This window comes from Temnothorax nylanderi, unplaced genomic scaffold (genome assembly GCF_030848795.1).
Source record: "Temnothorax nylanderi isolate EJ_2023f unplaced genomic scaffold, tnyl_v1.0 TNYL_tig0048_pilon, whole genome shotgun sequence".
In the NCBI taxonomy this organism is placed as follows: domain Eukaryota; kingdom Metazoa; phylum Arthropoda; class Insecta; order Hymenoptera; family Formicidae; genus Temnothorax; species Temnothorax nylanderi.
The window spans coordinates 611,992-637,169 of NW_027249110.1; the positions used below are offsets into that span (position 1 = coordinate 611,992).

The window sequence follows — 25,178 nt, forward strand, 5'->3', positions numbered from 1 at the left end:
CTATCTTTCTCCGAGGTCCGATTCTGTCTTTCTCGCGTGCACGCAGTCGATAATGAAATAGAGCGTAATGCGAATCGAATTGCCGGCAAGTGAAATTCACTAACGCGATTTCTACGGACCGCAGCCGCTAATGGAAACGCACGCAAATGAGTTAGCGCCCACGTAACGACGTAAGTGCTATGCGCGGCCGCTTATTTAAATTCCGCGTCGTGGTTGCGCGCGAGAGATTAGTCCGGCCACAATTACACTTGCGATACTGCATTCTCCTGCGAGAATCTCAATCGCCGTAAAAATCCATTCTTTCGATTCAGTCATAAAGTGACGATCTTCGACTTAGTCAATTTTTCTTTTTCCTTCTTTTTCACGATTTTATTTGTAGCTCTTGTAGCTATACCATAAGGTAATTGTTACACCACGAGAGAAAGTTTGAATAAACTCACATAACAGTGGTTACCCAAATAGAAAGCAATTAACCTCTCTCCGTCACATTCCCTGGTGTTTCGTCAAGCTTACTTTGCCATCATAAGAGTTACCTCGCACATATTTTCATTCTTCCACTATTCGCGTCGTGCGGTCACAGTAGCGTGAAACGTGGGCGTGTGTATGTACAGAATTACTTTCTGGCCGAGGTTTTCGATGTGTCTAGGATTGCAGTCGAGGGTGCGGCGGTGGCTTGTTGCTCGAGTGACTCCTCCACCTCCGGCTCCACCTCCGGCACACGCTCTCGCCTCCTCCTCACTCCTTGCTCCCTCTCGCTCTCGCCTCCTCTCTTTGGCCACGATCTCCTTCTCGCTACTACGACTCCTTTTCCTCCTTGTCCCTATCCCCCGATTCGAGGCCCAGATGGCGGGTATTGATCTGAATCCGGAGAGCAGATCGCCTGGAAAAACTTACTCCGCGGATACTTACCTACCTACCTACCTACCTACCTACCTACCTACCTACCTACCTATCTACCTCGCTCGCTATCTACATGCACCTATCCAACGTACCATCACCCACTCACGTACACCGAACCCGCAACCTTCCGCCCTATCCATTCGGTACAAGTAAATGCATTTCCGCTCGACGAGTAACAGATAGAAATGCGCACGCGTTTGGGTCCCTTTAGAAAATGCCCACGCACTCAGTACGTACTCCCGCAGGCTAATTGTATAACGACTGATAAAACGAGAAGGACTTTAAATGCTATATATATATATTCCGCGAGGCGTCGAAGCGAATATAGTTTCTGTCCGATACAGACAGATATGAAATTCATTGGGATGACGGTGCAGTTTCGTGAGGGGAAAGTAAGATCGTCAAAACGGCATGACGGCGCAGAGATTGTCATGTTACGACTTCATCTCGTATAAACTTGACGAACAAATGCTGCGACTCTTATTGTTAGACAATAGTAGACAATTGCTATAAAGAAAAGGGAAATGGAGATAGAGAAGAATAGAAAATAAAAAAGAAAATCTTCAAATCGATCGAATCATGCTTTCGTCGACGAACCTTTGGTGCAGCTGGAAGTTAGTTTAAAGAAAAGAGTGCAAAGAGAAGAAAGGTCTCGATATGAAATGGGATTTCGCCACGAAGAAACAGGAACTGGGTGCATCAACGACCAGAGCGCGTAGTATACCGGGATTTCTCCCATTATGAGCATGTCCCGGTTTTTCTAGCTTCGGGGTGGAGAAATAATGATACAGCTAATATAATGTATTGTCTTGCTTTGCCGGAGCACTTCGAAATGAGACCGTCCGCAAACGCGGAACAGAAAGAGAAAGAGCGAGAGTAGAGAAGTAGCATGGGAGTCGTGCGAGATAAAAAAAAGGCGGACCAGAAGAGCGAAATAATGGAGTGGCTTTCGCGAAAAATAACAGTTATATATCCCGTATATAAGACAGGATTGAGGAGAGCGGAAAAATAGGCGAAAAACGGAGAGAAGATTGGACGCTAACAGTTCCGAGCCTCTTCTTTATTCGCTAAAGACGCCGACACAGCGACTTCTTCCTATTGTTCTCATTGCGCGCTCTTTATGAAACGCAGAATGCCCGTCGTGATTAAAAAAGAACGTTTCCTTTGCATGGTTCTTACGAAGATAGCTCTTCTTTTTCTAGTAAAAGGAATTTCGTGTCGCCAATTTATTTAACACATTTAGCGGGTCAAAAGAGTATTAATCAGACATTATTGAACGTGAAATGTGTATGGTAATTAAAAGGAATTGATGAAAGAAATTTAGAACATTAAATGGATAAATGTCGCGCACGATCGAAAAAGCGAACGCATCTATTATGAGGGTATGACATCGAAAAAGATGAAGATAAAATCGGGAGTGTCTAAAAAAAAGAATATAAAGAGAGAAGGATTGTCGAAGGAGCTACGGTGAATTTCAGGAGGAAATATTGATAGGCTCGGCTTCGGCTGCGGAGTCACGGTCGAGTAGGCGGCTCTCTACCGAGAGGTCTATCTTACACGTATACAAACCCGCAAAGGCCCACCCCTCTCTCAAACCATTCTCTCTTTCTCTCTCGCGCTTTCTTGGTGTCGATCCTTCTCTCCCTTCTTCTTCGTCGGAGGAGTCTCAGGAGCAGATCGATAAGGAGCGAGGTTCGCCCGAGAGCTTTACGCCGGGTTCACAGCCTCCTTCTTCTCGTTTCCTCGACGCAGCCCCCGACGTCACGCTCTCGCGTGCCTCTCGCATTCGCCTCCGAAGCCGCAAGTTACGACAGAGTCGATATCAGGGCCAAAGGAAGAAGTCGCCGCTCCCTTGACTTCCTGTTGTTCCGGTCGAGAATCCTTCGCTCGCGGGGTACTAGCGTTGTTCGACGATGTTCGACTTAGAAGTCAAGCTTGAAAGTTCTTTATGCGATAAAGATTCAAAAGAATTATCTTTCAAATGTAAATTTCACGCAGTTATCGATCTTTTGTTTTATTTTCTACTTTTCAACGTTTTATACATTATTCGGCGGATTAAAAAATTCCATCGGAGTAAGGTGCATTTAAAAAGAGAAGGATGTGTGTGAACAAGATCTAAGAGATCTCGCAGATTCCCGAATCCCGCACGATCGATCACATTTTCAGTCGTAGCTTTAATTCGACGTAATGACCAGCGCAACGACAACAGTTGGCAGGAAATCTGTCGCGTCGAATCTCACCGGAATTGTATCAATCTGTCATCGCTCTCTCGCGCCGGTGCGCGGCAGCGTCGTTCTGTTTCTATCGCGCGACTCAATCTCCCGTCGAGGCGCAACCGGCTCCGCTTCGCTCTCCATTACTTCCATATCATTTCGCACCCCCGGAATCTCCCGAGGTGGCGGCGCAGGAGCGGCCCGGGCCATATGGCTGGTTGCTCTCCTGGAGGACACAGAAAGACACAGAGGGACAGCCAATGGGATGGCTGTTACTTTCATGCCACTTTCGCCTTTCCGGCCGGCATCACCGGTATATCTCCCTGTTCATCTTTCGGTTATTAAATTACATCCCCATAAATAATGCTCTGCCTACCCCGACGAGCTTATTTACCATTCCACGCAGCACCGCGGGAGGACTCTTCTCCTCCAGGAAGCCGTCAAATCGTCGCATTTGTCATCTCAACTTGAATTCATTTACCGAAGGAATTGGTTCGCTATTTCGCATTCTTGGCGGACGCTAATTTCTTGATAAATAACGCATTGGCGTTCGGGGACATTTTATTTCAACAATATGAAAAAATGCTTGATGACACTGCAATCCAAGACCGTCATTTTATCTAAAACGAATTTTGCACAGAGCAAAATATTCAATGCCACTTATTTTTCGATTACTTGCCTCAAGAAATATAATAGAATGATTTTGAATACCGATCGAGACTGTTTCAGAGATAAGTTAAAAATCAAAGATTTTTCTCTCTTGGAAGGGTGATAGGATGTCGGTGTTTAAATGAATAGCGACACACACATGGCCGTAGGGAGAACAATATGGTGCACCATGGTCGTGGACTTCGTTAAAGCAGCCATATTTGCGGTGCGCGGGAGCGAAAGGGAAGGAGGCCCTCCTACATTATCCGGCACAGCAGCACCCTCGGGGGTGGGCGGAGGATCCGGGGGATGGTGCCTCCACGTTGGAAACGCCGGCAGTGGCGGCGGCGCGTATCCATAACCGTCCTTTGTCTGGATAACGCAATTATTACCGCGTTTCATCATACCCTCCGGCCGAAATTAGCCCCAAATGAAGTTACAATTACGGGTTCTCCGTATCCCCTGCCAGCGAATGGAGGGAACCACTATGAGAGACTTTGAGGTTGTACCTCGATGAGAATGGCGACAATGACGACGACAATGATAAGGATGACGACATCGACGACATCGACGACGGCAAGGACGACAACGAGGAGGACGTCGACGAGGAGGACGACGGTGGTAGCAACGGCGTCGACGGCGGTGACGGCGATGCACGAAATTCAGGTTGCCGTGGAAACGTCAGAGGACAGACGGAACAGCAATGAAACCGGATGGTCGCCTACTCTGCCAGCCCATAATGCTTCGTCCCTTTTGTTCCTGGTCGAGAGCTGGAATAGCGAAGTTGCTCGAGAGCATTGTACCGCCGAAACTGCTCGACCGGACAGAAGCCAAGGCTTCGGGAACATCCCGTCGATCACATTGGATCTACATAATAGTGCGAATTTCACGATTCAACTTCATAACGGAAAAATGCGATTGCCATTTAGCGGGCGATGACTTGGGAAAACGGGCGTTTAATATCCACTCGGTCATTGAATTGACTGGTAAGTTAATGAACCGTCGAAACTCCGCTATTAATTGCTCATCACCGATGAGTAATAATCACAGGGAAGTTCAATCACGTATTATCGTGCCATAATCGATCTAGTGAACGATCGTAAAACGAAATTGCAGTGTCACTTCCCACGACCTATGCCACGATCTCGCATTACTCGCGTGTGTGATTAATATATAATATACGTAGAGATTGATAATAATTATTTATCTTACTTAACTTTATCTTATACAGATACGTCAATTACGTCATCGTGTTTAGGATTAAAGAGCGCGATGCTGGAAAACGAGGGACAGCTTCGAATATATGAATAACATTCCTGATCACCGCGCGCATAATAGTGAATACAGACTATCCTCTTGACTTCCCATGACCATCTCGAGGGGGGAACCAAGTGTCGGTACAGGAACGATATATTATAAATCGCGTGTTACATTGTGCTTAGAGGATCGGTGACTGTTGACTCGCCAGTATCATTGTTGGGAGCGTAGCTTTTGTCGTCGGGATGCACGGCATCGCAAACAAACACACAAACCCACATTTTCCGTACGTATACGCGCGCACGCACGGATACACGCAAATTATTATGTCGCTGAACGCCGGCACAGCCGCAGTTAATATAGTTGTGTACACGGAGCCGGCAGCTGCCGTTTGACAATGCGCACCCTGCGCGTCCCCAGATATAATAATATACTCATCTTGAACGCGCGAGCAAGGGAGGGACACTTCATCAAAATGAGACGCGCCACCGAAGAGTAGCACGAAATGGCGCACTACGGCATACCGTTTTAATCCATACTTGATGTTTTAAAAGTGGAATCGTTATAAACTACATAATATATAATACATATGTAATAGGATAAGAGAATAAAAACGAAGGATAAATATTATAAATCTATCGTTTAAAAATGCAACATTATCTCGCGTAACTTCCAAAGTTGCCTAAATCCTTCCTAAATATGTCATTCGTAATGAAAAAGAATTAATTCGAAAGAGATTAAGCTAAATTAAAAAGTATTTTTAGGAAAAAGCAATGTATTTCGAAGATATAATCTCGTACAGTACAAACGAATAGAAGCGCGAACTCCGACATCGCGGGAGTTGCTTTTGTTTAAGAATCACACCTTGCTGCATTGCATGGAAGCGCCAGGTAGCTCCCGTTCAGAGTACATTATAGCCTCCTCTCTCTCTCTCTCTCTCTCTCTCTCTCTCTCTCTCTCTCTCTCTCTCTCTCTCTCTCTCTCTCTCTCTCTCTCTCTCTCTCTCTCTCTCTTCCTCTCAAGAGTGAGGGAGAAGTGACGGAATATCAGGATACACCTTTTCCAGCCATTGTGCGGCTCTGAAGGGCGTACAATAGCCGTGGAGCGAACCCCGTATTGTGTCTACAGTTCGGCGGAACAGTTCTGCGACTCTGGCTGCTGCTTCTGGCTCCATCTTACTCCCTCTCGCTGCTCTCGGGTGCTCACCACCCCCCGATCCTTCTCTCGACTTCGAGTTAACGAGAGAGAGGAGTTCCGTTCTGGTACTATTCGTGGGCCATGGACGGAGCATCTGCCCCGGGACCGCTAAATCCTCCGAAAGCCCCTTGAAATCTCCCGCAATCCGCCGCGGCATATAATGGGTCGTAATAACTTAAGCTCCACATTAACACCGCAAGAACGCAAGGCACCTTAATACGCATTTAACATCATCCTATCATCGAATCATTTTGCCAACAGAATTATTCTGTCATCAAACGCGCCGGGACAAATTGAATATCGTTTTATTATCCGGACATCGGGAGCACGAACAATGGTAGCGATGCAAATTAGACTTCATGAAAAATTTAAACAACGATGGAAATTTCGGGTCAAGCTTCTAAATTCGTATTTTCTACGTCGGCGCGGAACCACGGTAAACGATGTGTAAAAACAGATACTTTGGTGAAATGTAGCAACATCTGCTCGTAAGAATAGCGTGCCATAATTTAACTGTTATCTGTGAGTTTAACGTGAGTAGATTTCTTCATAAAATTTGAATTAAAGGTGTGAAAAAAGAATTTAGTATTATATATTTTACATTAAATATATACAAAAAATAAAAGTTTTTTAAATTGTTATAAAATTTATAAAATAAATTTTAGCTTTATACCGTTCCATATAATCGATACAATCGATACGCGAAGATTTAAGTCGATGAGAAATGAAACGTGTTCTGTCTCCCCCCCCCTCTCTCTCTTTCTCTCGTTGTATGAGTAAAACATTCTTTCCTTCGTGGTCAATACAAGATCCACCAGCACTTTGAGCGATCAATAACAGCCGACGCCTAACGAGCGGCACGATAATTGACAATTACAGATCGTTTGCGCTCGCATCGCAATCCGGAAATCCCTCGCGATATTCACTAGTGTGTATACGTATCCGCTAACGAGCGATTTGAGCTCATTGACAACCATCGATCGCCTCTTTTCGCCCACGCTATGATCAAGATCCATGCCCGTTGGCAATCCAGAATACTTCTCCTTCGTCGTTAGATCATTGATCTTTAGTAACATCAGAAGAAACCTATCCTCGTAACGTAACTAGCTGAATAATGTCTCGAAAGGATTAAGCTACGTCGACCGCGCGGACGGCCGTGCTCGAGATCCGAAGAAATTAATCTCGATCCGTGAGAGGTGAATTTAAATCCGCCCAGTCACCAACCCCCGACACAGAAGGAAACGTCGGAGGTTGGAGAACGCGCCGCCACGATGGTGGTGGTAGCGGCAACGGTGGCGGGAGAACCTAGGCGGCCCCAGCGCCGGCGAAATGTGATAAAGTTGGCGTAGAGGTAATTTGAGTATAAAGTTTTATTCGCTATAATTTAGCCGCGCGGCCGCGAGTACGGGACGATCGGGGGCAGGATCGGGTAAGTAGGGAGAAGGGTGCTCTCTCCATCCTAGAGGAAAGCGTGCGGGAGTGCGGGTCATATATTTGATGGGATACTTGGCATAAAGTCGTGCATAAAAGTAATGCCGACATTAAAGTTTGTGGTTCCAGAGCTGTGGCACGAACCCGAACTCATCTCCTGCTTTCTCGGAACGTCGCTCGTGGTAGCTGCCTACGATTTTCCTAGCCGTGACGGAATCGCGGGGGCGGTGGGGCGCAAACTTCTATCATCGGAGCCGGCCTATGTAATAATACTCGTACGCGTTCGGACGCGTCTATTATATTCCCACAGTTACTATCTGTTTGTTAGAAATAAATTCCGGCCAATAAAGAGCCGTTCAATGTCGTTGTCGACTACGCATTCGAGACGTTAAGTCGCCAGGCACGCTCGAATAACTTGGATGATTTACACTATCTCTATTGCTTCGTTATTTGAAAAATACATACGCATTTTTTATCACTTACAAAAACGCGGAATAAAAAGAGAACACTAACGTTGCATATTGAAGCGGAACTATGACTTTTCTTTTTGTGTAATTTTTCATTGTGTTTTCTTTTTAGCGTTTTAAGCAATATAATTCCAGAATAACAGGTAAATAATTCGTTCCATCCTTCTTGTTCTTAAATTTCTAAGTACACGCAGTCCTGATTGTAAGACTTAAGCGGTATGCGGCTGCGACATCCACATACTTAAAGCGAACGGCAAGGAAGCTTGACTTTGGAGTGGGAGATGGTACTTCAGGGTAGGTAGCGGAGCAGTTTAGTTCAGGAGTGGCCGTTGGGGAACGATCTGACGGCGCCAGGGGAGGCATAGCTTCTTCCCACGTGGCATCCCCGACACACTCTACCCTCATAATTCTACCAAGCCTTCCTCCGAGGCGCCACCTCCGGTTTCTCTTAAGCATCGTAACCGTGAGAGCGAAGGAGAACGTCGTTTCGTATCATTCACGGGAAATCCCTTTTCTCGTGCCTGTCGTATCAAGAATCGAGGGACTTTCTTCTCCCTACTCTCGAACACGAACGAAAGCCGTCGCATGATTTTCCGGCAACAGACTTACACAATTCCCAATGGCGAACTCGCAAATTCGCGCCGAAATGCGAGCGAGCTGACTAACTTTACGATGCACAACTATTAAACGCGATTTCAGCCAAGATTCAGCAGCGGAAACAACTGCAATGGATGTTCTCGATTGTTAAAAAAACATAGACTTCAATGATTAGTACGCGATGTTATAAAAAGCCAATCGTGATTATTTATATATTGTAATACGCACTAAATGGCATTTTCTTTCTTGTAACGTTAGTGGTACTGTTCGCAATTTATCAGCTTTAAGCATGAAAGCTTAATTATATAGATGGAAAGCAAGTTGTAAAATCTGTGTTGGAAACCGTCGAGCTCGTATCGTCTCGCGCCGCAGATCGCAACAAGAATCGCCACGGGGAAAAGCACAGAAGAAAAGGTGCACTCAATGATTAGATGAAGTACCGGAAAGGTAGGGGAAAGAGAGGGTAAGAGGGAAAGAGACAAAGAAAAGGGAAAGAGGAGAACAAGAACGGAGAATCGAGCACGAAGGGAGAAACATTGTAGCGTCAGGAAAATGTTGGGGTTACGTCGTACGAACTTCGTTCTCATCCATTCGCTTCTCTATTTTCCTCTGCCCATACAAGTCTCTCTCTCGCGTTTTCTCTCTCTCTCTCTCTCTCTCTCTCTCTCTCTCTCTCTCTTTCTTTTCTCTCTCTATATCTCAGATAACTCTTATTGTTAGTGGTACTTCTTATTATCAATACAATCCTATCCTTTCAAAAATGATAATTTTTTGAAAGATCAATGTTCCGCATTATGAACAAAATCTTCACAATTACTCTCATCTCAGAAAAATCTCAAAAATGCTTTTTCTTAACTCGCGGTCTACGTGTCAGTATTTCGAGCATAACATCACGATCGCGAAAATGATAACACAACATCGCGATTTACTTGCGCAAAATCGCGCAACTACTCGATTAGTCTTTGGCGAATTGCCCCATCCCTTGCCAGTGGCATATAGAAAATTACCAAGCCGCTGCTGATATTTAGCAATGCATCGATAACGAGCGTGCTCGCAAAGGATTACGTTAATTAGAGTGCCGAAGCCCGGGCGTGCAATGAATTTTAACGCGAAAGCTCTCGCTCATTCGGCCACATTCGCCGAACGAAGCGCACCGTGTCGCAACGGTTCGCACCATCTGTATTACGATATAATCTGCACCCGTTATAGCAAAAGGACTACCTCTCCTCGGACGCCGCGCGCCGTTGCATTTATTAGATCGTCGATTACGTTCATTATGCCGCGCGAGTGAAGTCGTTACGTGCTGTTTCGCGGAAGCCACGCGTCTGATTTTCATCATTCACGAAATACCTCTCGCGTTTCACCGTGGAAAAAATAACGCATCGTTGATTATATAGCGAGCAAACACGGCAACGTTTTTATCATGGTATGCCATAATATTCTCCGGTAAAAATATTTTTCTTCTACTTCTAAATATTTTCTTAAATATTCTTTATTATTTTATTTGTATTCAATAGACATTTTCGAAATTTCAGTAAAAAATTCGAAAATCGCATTTAATTGATAGTTAACATGTATAAGGGTGTGCTCCGATATAAAGCAATGACGAGAATAATATCAGATTAATTAGCTTATCGTTATCGAAAAACATGATAGCGATTAGCTATATTGCAGGTGTGAAATTTCCATGTGTAGAGAGCGACGTGCGATAACTCGTTGGTTTAGGATCGCTGGTACCCCGGCCACCCTAGAGTCTAACCTTGATAAGGATCGCTGCTAATTGTTGCGAATTGGTGAAGGTGGCGAACGAACGAGGGAGGTTGGGCAACAGGTGTCATCTGATTGATCGCCGTTGCTCGCACCCCCACGATTACCTAGCCCACAAACACATCCACGGCAGAAACGAAGGACTTAATGTCGATCCATTACGTACTGGCCCATCCCGGCGAGGAATCGTTGACCTGACGCGCTCCAAAGTGCATTACGAGGTGAAAAAGGATGACCATTGAAAAAGAGTGGAATATCCGCTACGTTTTACGACCAAACGTAATATGTGTAGCACACGTTGCGTACTATCCCTGCGAATTACTTCACGAAGAAGTTTACATTTTCAGTAATCTTTTTAGTATTCTCGTTAATAGAAGGAAGGGAGCTGATTGTACCACGGTCATTGCTGAGAAATTCAAAGTGTAAATCTATTGAAAATTTAAACGCCATTACCGACAATTTATTTAAGAAATACTACAATCCCAAGTCCATATTCCATGTATCTACCTGTCGCATAAAAATCTCCGAGTTGCGAGCTTCTTGGAAAACGGACTCACCGATTCGTCACCGGGCTGCGCGCGTTCCGGCGAGGACGTTGCCGGCCTGTGTATCCTACGGGAGCGAAAAGTCGACCCGTGGAGAGCGTTAAATCATACAAGGCCGAAAGGGCGTACCGGGCGCGGCCGGTCATTGGCGCCGTAAAACGCGCAACTTGATTCGCGCGAGACGTTTCGCACTTTTGCGGCGAGTCGCATGCGCGAGATTAACAGTGCACCGCCGTGAATATTCGACGGGATAATTGATACCGACGTCGGCAGAGCTGCTGACCATTGAAACCGCACGCGCAATATATCACGGATAATAAGCAGCCAGTGCACACGCCCCGCGCACTCGACGGAAGTGGAGGAAAGGGAGAGTCGAGATGGTCACTCCGTTACATTTGCGGCGGCGACTCTCCCTCGATACGATTATGATACGATTATGATACAATGCGGCCAAGTTTCGCAAAGTCACGTCGCTGGTCGCTATCCGAAGGTAACGGCCGACGGCCCCGACGCGACGTCAGGCAACAATAATGAAACGATTCGCGTCTCCTCGTATGCGTGTGCAACGACGAGCACATTCGTACCAGTGTGTACGTTCGCGGTAGGTAGGTCTAGGTTATACATTGGAGTCGAGAAGAATGATCGTACGCGAAGTGACCCGCGTAATCGTAATTAATCATCGTGTAACCCGTGACTCGCGGATCGGCATCGTATAGGGCGGTTATCGCTGGTAAAGTCAAGCGGACATAGCCTCGCGCTCTAAGCGGCGATGTCGGGATTTATGATCGGCTGTGATGGAATTGGAATGAACAATCGTTACTTTCGTCGTGGCAGCTCGTTCTGCTCTTCCGCATCGAGCGTAACAGGCACTTGTCAAAGAAGCGAAGAGAGATCACTTTTGGAAGAAATATTTCTACGACAGGTACCTTTGTTAAATTGAAAAATAAGATGTAACATACGCGTTTGATTTATCGCGTTACATCCCCTCAAATTTTTACTTATTTCACAATCCACGCAATCCAAATTAGTGATCGTGTAATTCGCGACCGATAGTTCAATATCTTGATCTCCGTTTATCACCGCGGCGCTCAAAAGTCAAACCGCCGCGCTCAACAGGAAGATCTTGTCTCATAACAATGCCAAGCTTCATCATCAATCTCGAACGCGAATCGCTCCGCGCCCGATGGACTTGGAATTAACAATCGGTACTTTGTGCCACTCCATTGTTACATTATGAAGTCACTGTATATTAATAGATACGCAGCGAGCGCAGCGTAGTAGATGCGTCTACGCTTCGACTTTGCCGAAAGCGTTTTCAATGAGATTCAAATCAGTGAACGCTGTCGCGATTTATTACCAGCCGGCGTCATTTATTCGGATTTTTAATTCGAGAAAGAGAAAAAGCGAAAGAGAAGACGACGTCTCTTACAATTAGTGACATGGCGGTTTCGCTATACGATGCCTGACCTATTGTTCGCAGGATCGTGAGGAACAAGGCGGCGGAGAAGGCGAAGCACGCGCATCAGCAACAGCAGGCGCAGCAGCAGCAAGGTCAACAGCAAGGTCAGCCGGGATCGGGCGGTTCCGTGTCGGTGATAGCACATGCACCTGCGACGGTGGCAGGTCATCCCGCTGCCACCGCTCCCAACGCCTACAGCATCAGTGGCATCCTGGGCATCCCGGCGCATCATCAGGATCCCAATGGCAACAGCATCAAGAGAAAACGCAGCGTTGACGGTGAGTCACTCTCCTCGTTCGTGTCGCTGACCTTGCTTCTTCGTTCGCATCTTCTCGAACCTACTACGCTCTGTCATCGTGTAACATTATTCAATACTGAATCCAATGCTTATTATCGGCCACGAGATCGCTTTAGTTGAGATATCGAATTGCAACTGAACTTGCAGAACTCTCGAAGCGAAACAGCATGATGCGAAAGCATGCGTCATGAAGAGGAAGAAGTGTGTTATTAATATCGCAGATATATAAATTAAATAATAGCGAATTTTCAGATAACAATACTTGAGATTGAGTAATGTTCGTATAAATATGGATCGTATAAGGCAGTAATTTGTCACTTGTAAAAATTAGGGATGCGATATAATAAGGTTTAAATATGATGTCATTTATATTGTCGTTATGTCCCGAAGATAAACTAAGTCGATTTAGCTCGCGGAGAGCACAGATAATGGGGAAGTTAACAATTTCGCAAAGACGTTAGTGCTACGGCATTGCGAGCACCGTCAGTGCTCATTTGTATGTCCTTATAGTCTAATCTCATTTTCAAATATTCAAATTTTCACCTTATTCAGTCACACTAAAAGACTCGTGAATTATATTTCATTCATTTGTATTGCCCACTCAAATGGACATGTAAAGACAGAGATTAGGTATAGTTTAATTAATGAATCTTGTTATAAGTGACTCTTTTACTCACTTATTATATCACGTATAAATAATTCCTTATATAATAACATTGAGCGATGATTGGAATAAAAACGATTATTAAAAAATAGAATATGACGATATTGTTTGCACATGGATACCCGATGTAGAAATTTGTCTATTGGGACATATGTTTTGAGCTTACGCATTTTCTAGTCGTACGCGCTCGTTTGCGAATGATCGAGTCACTTGGAGCACTTATTGCCACGAGCGAACCAAGATTAGCCACACACACAGCAAGGTTATCAGTCAAACGTCACCGAGCACGTGTTGCGATTCATTCTGCTGTCATTGCGTGAATAACGCAGACCGAAATATTCATGACACGTGCCGCATACACGTGACCGACGACGGCGCTTTGGCTTCGCAAGAGGTTTTCTGTGCCGATCGCGTTGCAAGAGTCTCTCGCGGAGTAATTCGCCATTTATTTTGCGAGCTATGAAATAATTTCGCGTCCTCCAAGATGTTAGCGCGAAAAAATTCTCTAATCCATCTGCCCGTGTCATCGGGGACTAAATTAATTCGATTATGATGATTCCGCGAAACAGGCGTTTTTTCCTATTCTGTGGTATACTTATACACGAGCAAGCCACAGCGTTACGCGATACGATACAGCGGGGGAAACCGCGCGCGTGAGCTCGATCAAAATTCCGCGAGCGCGCGTTTCGCGGCGAGATATATCGATTCGTACGCGGGAATGCGCGGCGCGCAGTGTGCCGATAGGTACATGGGTAATTCAATATAATCGGATTATGAGAGCGGCGATACGCGGCCGCAAAAGTGGTCGCGTCCGCGGTGAGAGCACTCAATGTTTTGCGAGCGTGCGCTCGCGCCGAGAGGGTAGGTATACGTATTAGATTATAAACTTCACAGAGAGACAGAGACCACAGGCGGCTTCCTCTCTATCTCGGCCCCGGCGACACATTAGCTTCCCTATCCTCCAGGGAGATCATCAGCGTGTATCAACGTACCTACGTATATACGCGTACCTCCTAACCGCCTGGAATTTCAACGACCGAGCACGGTGATCGTTCCGAGAGCGTTCCTCCGGCTCCGGTGCCGTGCCGTCAAAACGTAAAAATCGACCGATCGTCGCGTTAACCTAGCCGCAAGTACTCTAATTTAATGAAACGCTCTGACCAGAGAGACTCACGGGAAAAACTATGTTACGGAGCGCGATCGATTCTGTTTTAACTTTCCAGCGGTGGAAACGCTGTTATTTTGCAGCGGCTAGATCGGATTTGACTCGAATCTTACCTCTTGCCATGCTTCAGTTAAAATTAACTGAACAAAATTAACAATATAAACGCTATATGTTAAAGGTACGCGTCGAAGGAATCTTTATAAAGTATCGAGTTCGCCGAACGAATGCCGATGTTCCCACAATTTGAGACTCGTCGATCGAGAAAAATCGAAGCGGTCCCAGCGCGCCATTATTTATGTCTTCGACGAACGAGCCAAGACATACCCAAAGATCCCGGAGCTTATTACGAATTTACGAACGACCTCTCGAGGGAAGCATTGCAATCTATCGGGGCTGTTTGTTGTCGCGTTACATCTGCGCGCTTCTGACCCCATGCAGAATCCCAGAACCCGGCGTGTCCCACCCTATATATCCCCTGGACGTAGGGGATACACCGCGAGGCCAGATTCGCCCCAAAGTCCATTATTACCCGTGTATTGTATTGCTTAACATTGACTCAATTGCTTTCGAATAACGCGAGCGAGAGAACGTTCGCCCGTTCGCCCGTTCGCCCGCTCGCTCGTGCAAGCGCGTGCTTTGCCCTCTTGAGCATCAATCGAGTTATTCGATTTACTGCTCTTTTTCGGGGGACGCGCTGACCTTCCTTCCGCGCGACATAATTCATTCGTTGTCAAATCAGTCGAGGACCAGCTACGATTTCGACTTCTCAAAGTCTACAAATTTTATTTCGTATAAAAGTACGCTTCGTTGAATGAAACTTGATTAACTTTTCGATATTATAATATACATCTAAAAAAAGGGGAAGACTCACTTTAATATTATTATTCTATATAAATTCTATACGCGAGATAATTACATATGTTCTTTTTTTTTATAAATTTGCTGAAAAAGAACACGCTCGATGATGCGCGTCCGCTTGTAAAAACAAGAACAATATTAATCCCTAATGCAATAAAACCTGTCATTGGCCCATGGTAGCGATTGTCGTTTTACTAACTTATCACTCGAAATCCGATTCACGTGCAATCCCAATTACAAAGTGGAACTGCGATGTCCCCAGGAAACGCCCTAAACTCCAGTAAAACCGTATCGTAACGCGGTACGCGTCTGTATGCCGCGGCACAGCGCGGCCGCGATTAACTCGGCCGATCAAATCGTAAAATTCGAGCGGGACCGGGAGCGGGAGCGGGAAGAGAGCGCACGGGGCATCGCCGCCGCCGCCGCCGGTGTTTGAAACGAGGGTTTTATAGCGGTCCAGGAACAAACCCTGCCGTTCGAATGGTCGGGATCGTCGCTCTCGGCCGGCCGGACAATCACAACTTGACAGGGAGATTTAACGAGCCCTATGCTAGGCGCACTCCGCTCGTCCCACCCTCGGATGGTCATTTAATTATTCGAGATACCCCAGAACGTTGGACTATCTCTACCCCCACCAGCGACATTACGTCCGTCCTGTCGTCCCTCTTGCCCCCCCCTTTTCGCCGTCCATCCCTATACCTCTCACCGGTCGGTTCCGTTCACGACCTCATCCCCGGCAAGGGTTCGCGATGCCCACACCCTCGGTACCGGAATAACGACACTCGTCCCACGTGCCTGTTCCTATATTAAACCGCTGGGACGGCCGGGAGATAATAAAGACATATAATAGAATCGAAATTGTTTCTCTATCTATCAATGCCATACGCCGTCTACGCGCGCGAGCCATGCCGCGCCGCCGTCACCGCCGCCGCCGCGCGTCCAGCCCTCGACAGATTCAATTTAGTTTTGGCCGGCCACGTTTAATTTGTGTCTTGATTCGTTGGTAATACGAGAGACCAGCGGCGTATATGGCCTGGTCCGCGTGTAGGTGGATGACTATACATGCGATCGCGCCGGTTGATGTGCCGTCGGTCCGTCGCCGATCCATTTTCTCTCGCGTTTCGAAATGACCAAATTCGAGATATACACCGACGGAAATAACATTCATCGAACGTTCTGCACGTTGCTCTAATATTGGAATCGCTATTAACGATTAGTATTGAATGACAATACATATCCTCGTAATATGTTGCCATAAATTAAAAAAGAATTCTGTCTCTAACAGTTGTTGAAACTTTTACAGATGATAATCGCGAGCTGAATGACCACGCCGAGAATGATTTGAAAAGACAAAGGAACAACTACAACGGCGATCAACTGTATTCAAACGTAAGTATCGAAGAAACTTGTTAATCGCGCAACAGATTGTCTACAATGTCTATATTACCGCATGAGTAATTGAGATCAGATCAAGTTGAAATCTCAGGCAAGTGAGTCAGGCCCGGTAGCATATCTCCATTAAAATGCCCTAATCAATCAAAAGCAAGCTAAGTTCCATAGAATTTCCGCGTAACTCTCAGCCAGCCCTTGCAGTAATCGGGGGACCGAGTCGGGCCGAGCTACAACATTCAAGTCAATCTTGGCGCTTGTTCTCGGATGTCCCTCCAACTCGCGAACTTCGACTTCAGGTTTTGCCGGTTTGTGTTGCAGCTGTGGTCGAGTAAATGGAGCATCAAGGACGAGCACAAGCTCCTGAGCGAGCTTGGTGGCGGTGGAGGCGGCGGTACGACCGGTGGTACAAACGGCGGTGGAAACGGCGGCGGTGGAAATGGCGGCAATGGCAGTGGCGGTACTGGCAGCGGCAGCGGCGGAGGCGGCGGTTATTACGAACACAGCGGATTCCCCGGGAACGCTATTGCCACCTCCGCCGAGCTGTACGACTCCCTGGGCACCATCAGCACGATGACGCAGGCGCAAACGCCTCATCTTTACACCCCGCCCATAGGGGGCACCATAGGTGAGCGTGCTTGTTCCCTCTCTTTTCACCCTCCGGCACCCTCCGGCACTTTCCGACACCCCCTCATCCCCGTCAAGCGTGGTCCCTCTGTCTCTTTCTCTGCCGTTCCTTCCCTCGCACGGAAATCCCAGATAGTGTGTACACCACAACCTCTTGTACGTAACGCCGTGTCCCGTACCACCACCTTCTCGTTTCCTATCCTTCTACTCTCCCGTCGCGCCCAAGACCTCTCTTTCTCTCTCTTTCTCTCTCTCTCTCTCTCTCTCTCTCTCTCTCTCTCTCTCTCTCTCTCTCTCTCTCTCTCTCTCTCTTTCTCTTTGTCTCTTTCTACTCTCCCTTCCTCTCTCGTTTCCTCCCAGTACGCTTATTATTGCGGCTTACGTCTTGCTTTGCATACCCATATCGGCTAAATACATGGCTTTAATAATGCATGAGCTGTGCCGAGCAGCAGCAGAAGAGGTGGCGGAAGGCTCCACACGGTGGTTCGGCGTTTTCAGCTTTGGGGAATACCGCTCTCACTTCTCTCATCAGCCGTCTTTCTTCCTTCTCTTTCTCCTCTCTCTTGGTCTATACTTGTGTCTCTCTTCTTATCTATTATCTAAGTGGAATCGCCGAAATCTCTTGTTCGCGGATCTTTTTACCTATGTCCTTTCCATATTACATTTACACACACACATATACACACATACACACACATATACTCACCCTCTCACGCTCTCTTTCTTTCATTCTTCCACTTTTCATCTCGCTCTCTACTTTTCTTACGCCGTTTAAAAGCGGTCGATCAGCGGCGGAACGTATACAGACGGTACAAAGTATTGAGAAGTATATAACCGCGCCGAACGTGGTGCACAACACATGAACGGAACTTTCTCCGATGGCACGTGTTGCGAGCAACTCGGTCACGCCGCGTCGCGCCGCGAATTCTCCCGATCGGTGCTTTTCGGAATGGACGAAGCGAGGCGTGTAACGGTGGCTTCATCTCATGAAATTCAATCGAGGATCTTCGCCCCGGATCGAAGTATTTTTGAAGAACAACATAAACGGTCAAAGTCGCAATCGTAGCTTGCTGCACCGTCGTTAATATATAGCAGTATCGCGAGTAAAGTGCTTGGTCAAGGGTGTACGCGGAAGTACTTGAACTTGTATAGTTTATACTATTGAGTAGTATAGTTCATATATCCATAGACGCGAAGAAATTAGCTGCGCTACAAATGTTCTCGCTATCTTTCACAACGATTTTTATAAGTAACGCACTCTTGAGTTGAAAATATAGGGGCATTCTCCGCGACAAAATAATCTTTTAACGTTCCGCCTTGATTGGCCGTCGACGATACGAGAACCGCAATAACGGAAAAATGGGGATCCCTTAATAGCAGGTGGTACTTTGACGCCGCTCGCGCCACTGACGATGCAAGAACTAAAATTGAGCCAAACATTGGACGGGGCTAACATGTCTCCTTACCACACCACCGGTGAGTTCGCCACCTCTTTAGTTTTCTTACGGTTGTGCCGAATCATGTACACCTGTTTCGCTGAGCATAAGGTTTTATTAAGCCTCTCTCAGATATGCGCGTGTCCAACTAATATGTCCACATCTCAAGTGTGTACTACCACATTGAGTGTTTATGGTGTTAACTTACTGCGAGATTAAGCGCGGCATCTCCTGTGTTCTCCAGAAAAATCCTTTATTATACCCACGATAATGATTTGTATTTTATGTCTAACGAATCAAAAAATATATACGAGGCATACATCGCAAAGAAATAACATTCTTTTTCTTTCTTATTTTTTTCTCTTTTTATTGTATTGTACGTTGAAATCAGACGGTAATAGCACACTCTTAATTTTTGCCTGTATAAAATTTTCTGTTCTAAAATGTACAAAATTTTCTTTCAGACTAAAATTGTATGAAATTTTTGTTAATTTTTTTAAATGCCATTTGAACAGAATCACATTGAACAGAATCATAAAAAAAAATAAAAGAAATGAAAGAATGTTTAAACAGAAACCGGTTGGTATTTGTGAGAGATATAATTCTAAAAAGTAATTAATAAGATCCCTCAAATCCCGACTTTTTTCCCGGTCCCCACCAAAACAGTTTAATTAAGCTTTAGACGTAAGGCGCTGATCGTTAGCTAGTGCTTGATTCGAATGTCGTGTTGTGTTGTGCATGGCCATAGCAGAGAGCAGTACCGTCGCAGTATCGTATGTCGGGGTGGGGGCCGGTGGGGGCGAGCAAAGTCCCCCGATTTCGTTGCAGAACGAGACAAACGCCACCCCCGCGGCCCCCAACACCCCCGGAGGGGATCCCGGACTGACGGTCTTGCAGCCGCCAGTTTCTCAGCCCCAAGTAGCCTCTGCGATACCGCCGTACTCGACGATGCTCCCAAGTTTCGGACACTACGCCACCGGTGAGTACAACCAAAAACCGCTTGCTTAACCATTCGTCAAGGACAAGCGCGCTCGTGTACCCTCCGGGGGTTGAAGGGTTGAACCGAGCCTGGCGGTACATTCGGAGGGTAAGTCAGAGCTCTGTCTGAGGAGCGCTGATTTACCAGTTCGGGGTGATGAGCAACGGCAATTTTGTCAGAAGGGTAGTTTTATCCATTGGGAACAGAGTCGCGTACCAATGGAAAATAGAATACCATGATGATGTTAATTGACATGTAATTGGAATGTCTTTTTTTTTCTTATGTATTACTCGCAAAATTAAATATATATACAAGAATTAAATATATTTTGTTTTTTAAAAATAATTGCTTTACCAATTTCGAGAATTAATTAAAACATTAACATAATGTGCTAATTTTAGAAACATCGACATTGTCAGCCCGCACTAATTAGCTTATCGTCGACTTTTGTTCAGGTGGTGGCGACTACGCGTATAGCGCTGCATATTCCCAGTATTCAAGTGCACCGTACAGTGGCTATGGTTATGGAGCAGCGACAAGCGGGTTGCTCAGTAAGTAAACAGTGAGTATGAGTACCGATTAGATTAGGATCATCGAAATACGAAAACACTAGCAAGGTAGACCGATATTTCGGTAACGCCATTGATAACGTTGCTAAGCCGGCCGACCATTACACAACCATTCGCGAAACCGACGTTTATTACTTGATCTATAAGTCTAAGTAATAAACGGCGCGAAAGCCAACCGTATTCTCTATCCTGCAGGAATTACACGAACGCGATACACAAAGATATATGGCCTAGCAAAAATCTTATTCCCGGTTACGCTCATGTAACCGCGCACGCGGACACAATTCCTCGCGGTCTAAATAGAACTTCCTAGCCTCGTTCCTCGTTAACGCGAATTGCAACTCGATTCATATCAGATAACACCGAACTAGTTCCCCGTAAGGAGCTACGTCGCGTTCTCCATCCGGTTCTAATACAATCCCGATTCGATGCCTATCCCTCATAACGTACAAGATTGGCGGCATTAAACCGAGATCGCGATACCTCGAGGTGCAAGCACACTAGAAGAGAGCGCGCATCGCGCGTGCAGAAATGAATAGAATAATAAACCGCTTTTTTTCCTATCGGACACGCGATACGCTAACCCGTACCTCGTAACACGTAATGCAGATCCGTTCGCGATATCGCAACGCTCTCGCTCACTTCCCCGCGCACACTCAGCTTATTTCTCCTCGTTCTTGATATTCCACGCGAGCGTTACGTGAATGTTATAATTAAACGCAAAAATTAGATAGGCGCATCGCGGAAAACAATTTACTCCATCTTAATTCTGCGCGATACGTACATATACAAGTACACGTACACGTACATAAATAGAATGGGAAAAGTTGTTGCGGCGAAAACATGGCTAAATATGCAACGTTACAAATTGCGCACGAAACGTGAAACATGCGACGTAAGTAAGTATCTCATTCGCGGATACAACATTAATTGAGCCTGTAAAATTAGCAGGTATAATACACGTGACAAAAATTCGATATCGCGAATCGCCGCGCAATATTAAGCAGGGTATTGTACGCAGGTATAGAGAAACCTGCAAATTCCACGCGCGATGAACGTAATCGTTTCTCGTTGTAGACTCCACGTACTACTATTGCAACGGAGACACAACCACTCATACGTCGCAGCAGGGCGGTGGCGGTTGCACTAGCGGTGCTCCGGAAAGCAGTGCCGATGTGGCTAGTCGTTCGCCTCTGGCGGCTACCAGGGCTAGCAGCGGGGCCAGCGCAGCCTCGCCGACCGGAAGCGCCTGCACCAAGCCGGACCACACCTCCGCCACACCGACGGACCTCTATCTGGCTTGATGGTCGAACCGCACGACGGGAGAACTCTTGATCGAGCGTCTCTCAACGATCAGCGGAGAGACAGCGAGTTGCGATGGACGCCATATCACCAAGAGACACCATCTCGAAATTTAGCAATGATCTCCTTTTAACCGCTTCGGGAATGCGCAATGGAAAGTTCGGAGTGCGAGGGATACCAATAAATCCACGGGGAAGATTAAATATGTCGAAGAAGAAGATTAGGATAGCTCGACGAACACTCTTCACGCCGATGAATCTGGATAAGTGGCGTTTTTGGACAAGAAACGTTAAAACGACTCTAGGATTAGTTGTGCTCGGAGTTCTGAATTCCATCGCGTTCAAAATGGATGACAGGATTTGGGAATTTGATCTGATCGATGAGCGCGCGACGTGATTTCGTGTAAAACGAGCTTGACGAGTGACGGTCACATCAGAGCATTGGCGTACAGAGTTCCCTCGTGTCGCTGCCGTTCTTTGCAATATAACGTTCCCTTTTACGTTTTATTTATTAATCGTAATCCGAAGAATCCGAAGAATCATCGGTCGATCGACTTATCAATTGCTAATGGCAGCGATGCGAGTGAATCTCGAATGCTCGAAAGCGTTAAAGACGGCGTCGCCGCTCTCTGGAGAGCTGCGACGATAGGTAGTTTAATTTAATGATCCTCAGTTAGTATAATTTCCACGCGGTGGTCGTGACCGCCCTCGCGAGCGCGCGCTTGCGTGGCGAATATAGTCGCTGACCATGTAAATATATATAAATTGAACATATATAAATAAGAATAAAAAATATATATATTATATATATATAATTCGTGTAAACAAAGTCAAGCGCCCCAACGGCACGTTTTTCTCTCCTGTAGGCACAACGACCCTTCACCCCCTTAAGAATATCGTAGAGTATAACACGATAAGTTTGAGATTTTTAAATCAGGAGTCGACCGTAATGATCACTACTGTTAAGGATATTATATATATTTTTTGTAGAAACCAAAGACCATATACACACGCGCGAGTAAACCCAACACACATGCACGTACACACGCGTACATACGCACGCACGCAGCACGCAGGCACGCACCGACATACGACATATACATCATGCGGATCGTCGAACGAACGAACACGTCGCGCAATTGCGGCAAAAAAGCGTGACCTTTGCGCCGGTTTTGAGCGGCCTTTTCACACGGACAATTAATACGTAATCGCGAGCGGCGTGTAGGATCGACATAAAAATTGAAAAAAAAAATCGTAATTAGTTCAAAGGTAGCCTCGTTACTAAAAGATTCAGAGAATTGATATTTTTTTATTTAAATTTATTTTTAATTTTGTCGAGGTAAGTACATACTAACCGCGAGTCATGTCGAGATATTAATCGCCATTGTACGGAGAACGTTCTTTCTTATTCGTGATAATTAGCACAAGTCGGCGCGTGGACACTTCCTCGACAGCTCGGCGATCACGCTCGTTCTCCCGTTCCGTTCAACGCATTCGCCACGCTTCCGCTTTGGGGCGGAAGTCGTACTGGTTCCCGTTCGTCGTCGGGCGGAACGCGCCGGAGAAGATTATCACGAAGCGCAATTAGCGCCGAGCGTCGGAGATTTTTAATGAGAAATTACGTTCGCAAGCGCACGCGCGTTCTCTGATTTAATTACCGTGTTAATTATTGATGCTTCAGCGGCACGCGCTACAGATTTCATGCGTCTCGAATTTACTCAGCTTGCCGGATAATGTTGTAGATTGAAAATTACTTGACAATTCTACGCAATCCGACAATTTCTAGTCACATTCAAAAGAGATGCGCTAGTAAACCAAATATTGCATATTGAAATGAAGGGAACAGTAAATTAAATAGCGAGTATAATAAAACGATATAAAACGTTCTTTCAACTCATTAGATGTGTCGATCCAAAGCGTGCTCGCAAAATCGAAATTATTGTTATTGATCCCCAGTCAATCGATAAAAGTTTTGAAATTTCTCTCGCGCGATGTTCCGTCCGTGTCGATCGCCTTTTATCAAATAATTAAACTGTACTATTTGTTGCGAAAATCATTTTGTCTCCACTGTCTGTGTTACGCTCTTTAGCAATTTGCAATTTAATTTGATTTATCATAAAGGTAAAATTAGCGATTGCAAATGACATCTTTAAATTGCTAATTCAAACCGCAATTATGATATTTATTGCTTACAATTATAATGTGCCACGATAACGTGATATAAAGCCGTGCAGAAAGGATAAAACGCAGATGCTAAAAACGATCCGAAAGATTTTTTTGCACTGCAATCTTAGCGACAATTTTTCCAGCTCGGCATTGCTAAATGAAAGGCACACTTTTTCAAAAAAAAAAGTTCGAGGAATAATTTAGCGCGTGCATGCACAAGATACATGTTTGAATTTCAATTGGCCAAATATGGGCTAGATCATTGTGTCCGATGTTCGGTACGATTTTTTGCATACTTATACATTGTTACTTTATTGCTATTATCGTAATGACTCTGATTATTAATTATTATTCTATTTGCTATTTTCACTATTTTCATTATTTTATCATTATTATTATATTTTATTATTATTATTATTATCATCATCATTATATTATTTAATACATTTATTATTTATTAATTGTAATGATGACCTATGTGTAATAAGTTTTGCCAAAGAATCCGTTGAGAGAGCAATATTGCAGTAAACGTTTTTATAGTCTCCATAGGAGGAAAAGCCGATAAAGCACAATTGTAATATGGAATTGAATATAGAAGATACAAAGAGAAAAACGACTGTGTGCGGCATTCGAGCGATGAGCGGAATTGCGAATTCGTTTGCGCGAATTATACATTTGCGAATCTGAGATTTCGACTCGAATGCCGCAGCCGCGCATTTTTAATCGAGCACACATTATCTCATTTTATTTTATTTGTTCCGTGTGATATTCTTGTTCCGTGCGCCGCTCTTGCCGAGTCTCGCTGTTGATACTTGCAAACAAAACTCTGTACATCCTTTTTAAATAAATATGAGGTTTATATATATACATATATATATGAAATTCATCTTTACACCTAATTCCCTAATTCAATTTTTCATGTAAATATTTTTAAATTTAACATTTGACTAATTTAAATTGCTGCAGAGATCAAATACCTGCAAAAATATTGTTAAAAATAATTATATATATAAAATATCTTTTTAAAAAATAATTTAATATTTCCATTTTGTAAGTTAAATCGATATTGAATAAGAGAATCTGAAGAAAATTATTCTCGTCCTTCTATACCTCGTGCATTATAAAAAATAAAAGTCAAACAAAAAGTTACCACTAATATCAATTTTGTTATATATATAAAATCAGCAAATATAACAAATACATAAGGTACATTTGCAAAAAAAAAAGCTAAATAAAAGTGAATAA

At 45.1% G+C, this 25,178-nt stretch overlaps 1 protein-coding gene and 1 long non-coding RNA gene across 8 annotated transcripts in view; one reads left to right on the forward strand and one right to left on the reverse strand.

The window, feature by feature from the left end:
- The window catches only part of Sv (paired box protein shaven), a 120,567-nt gene extending 95,763 nt beyond the window's left edge, over positions 1–24,804 (forward strand). For 2 of the 7 annotated variants that reach the window (XM_071705948.1, XM_071705946.1), the window contains 7 exons: positions 12,503–12,759; positions 16,770–16,855; positions 17,177–17,483; positions 18,860–18,958; positions 19,667–19,897; positions 20,353–20,448; positions 21,544–24,804. In XM_071705948.1, the coding sequence (XP_071562049.1) occupies positions 12,503–12,759; positions 16,770–16,855; positions 17,177–17,483; positions 18,860–18,958; positions 19,667–19,897; positions 20,353–20,448; positions 21,544–21,770 (1,303 nt within the window). In that variant the 3' untranslated portion in view covers positions 21,771–24,804. Of the gene's footprint in view, positions 1–12,502; positions 12,760–16,769; positions 16,856–17,176; positions 17,484–18,859; positions 18,959–19,666; positions 19,898–20,352; positions 20,460–21,543 lie in introns of all 7 variants that reach the window. The other 5 variants (XM_071705947.1, XM_071705951.1, XM_071705949.1 and 2 more) reach the window with 5 other exon arrangements.
- Positions 1–25,178, reverse strand: part of LOC139772342 (uncharacterized) — a 149,771-nt gene that overhangs the window by 111,386 nt on the left and 13,207 nt on the right. The window lies entirely within an intron of this gene.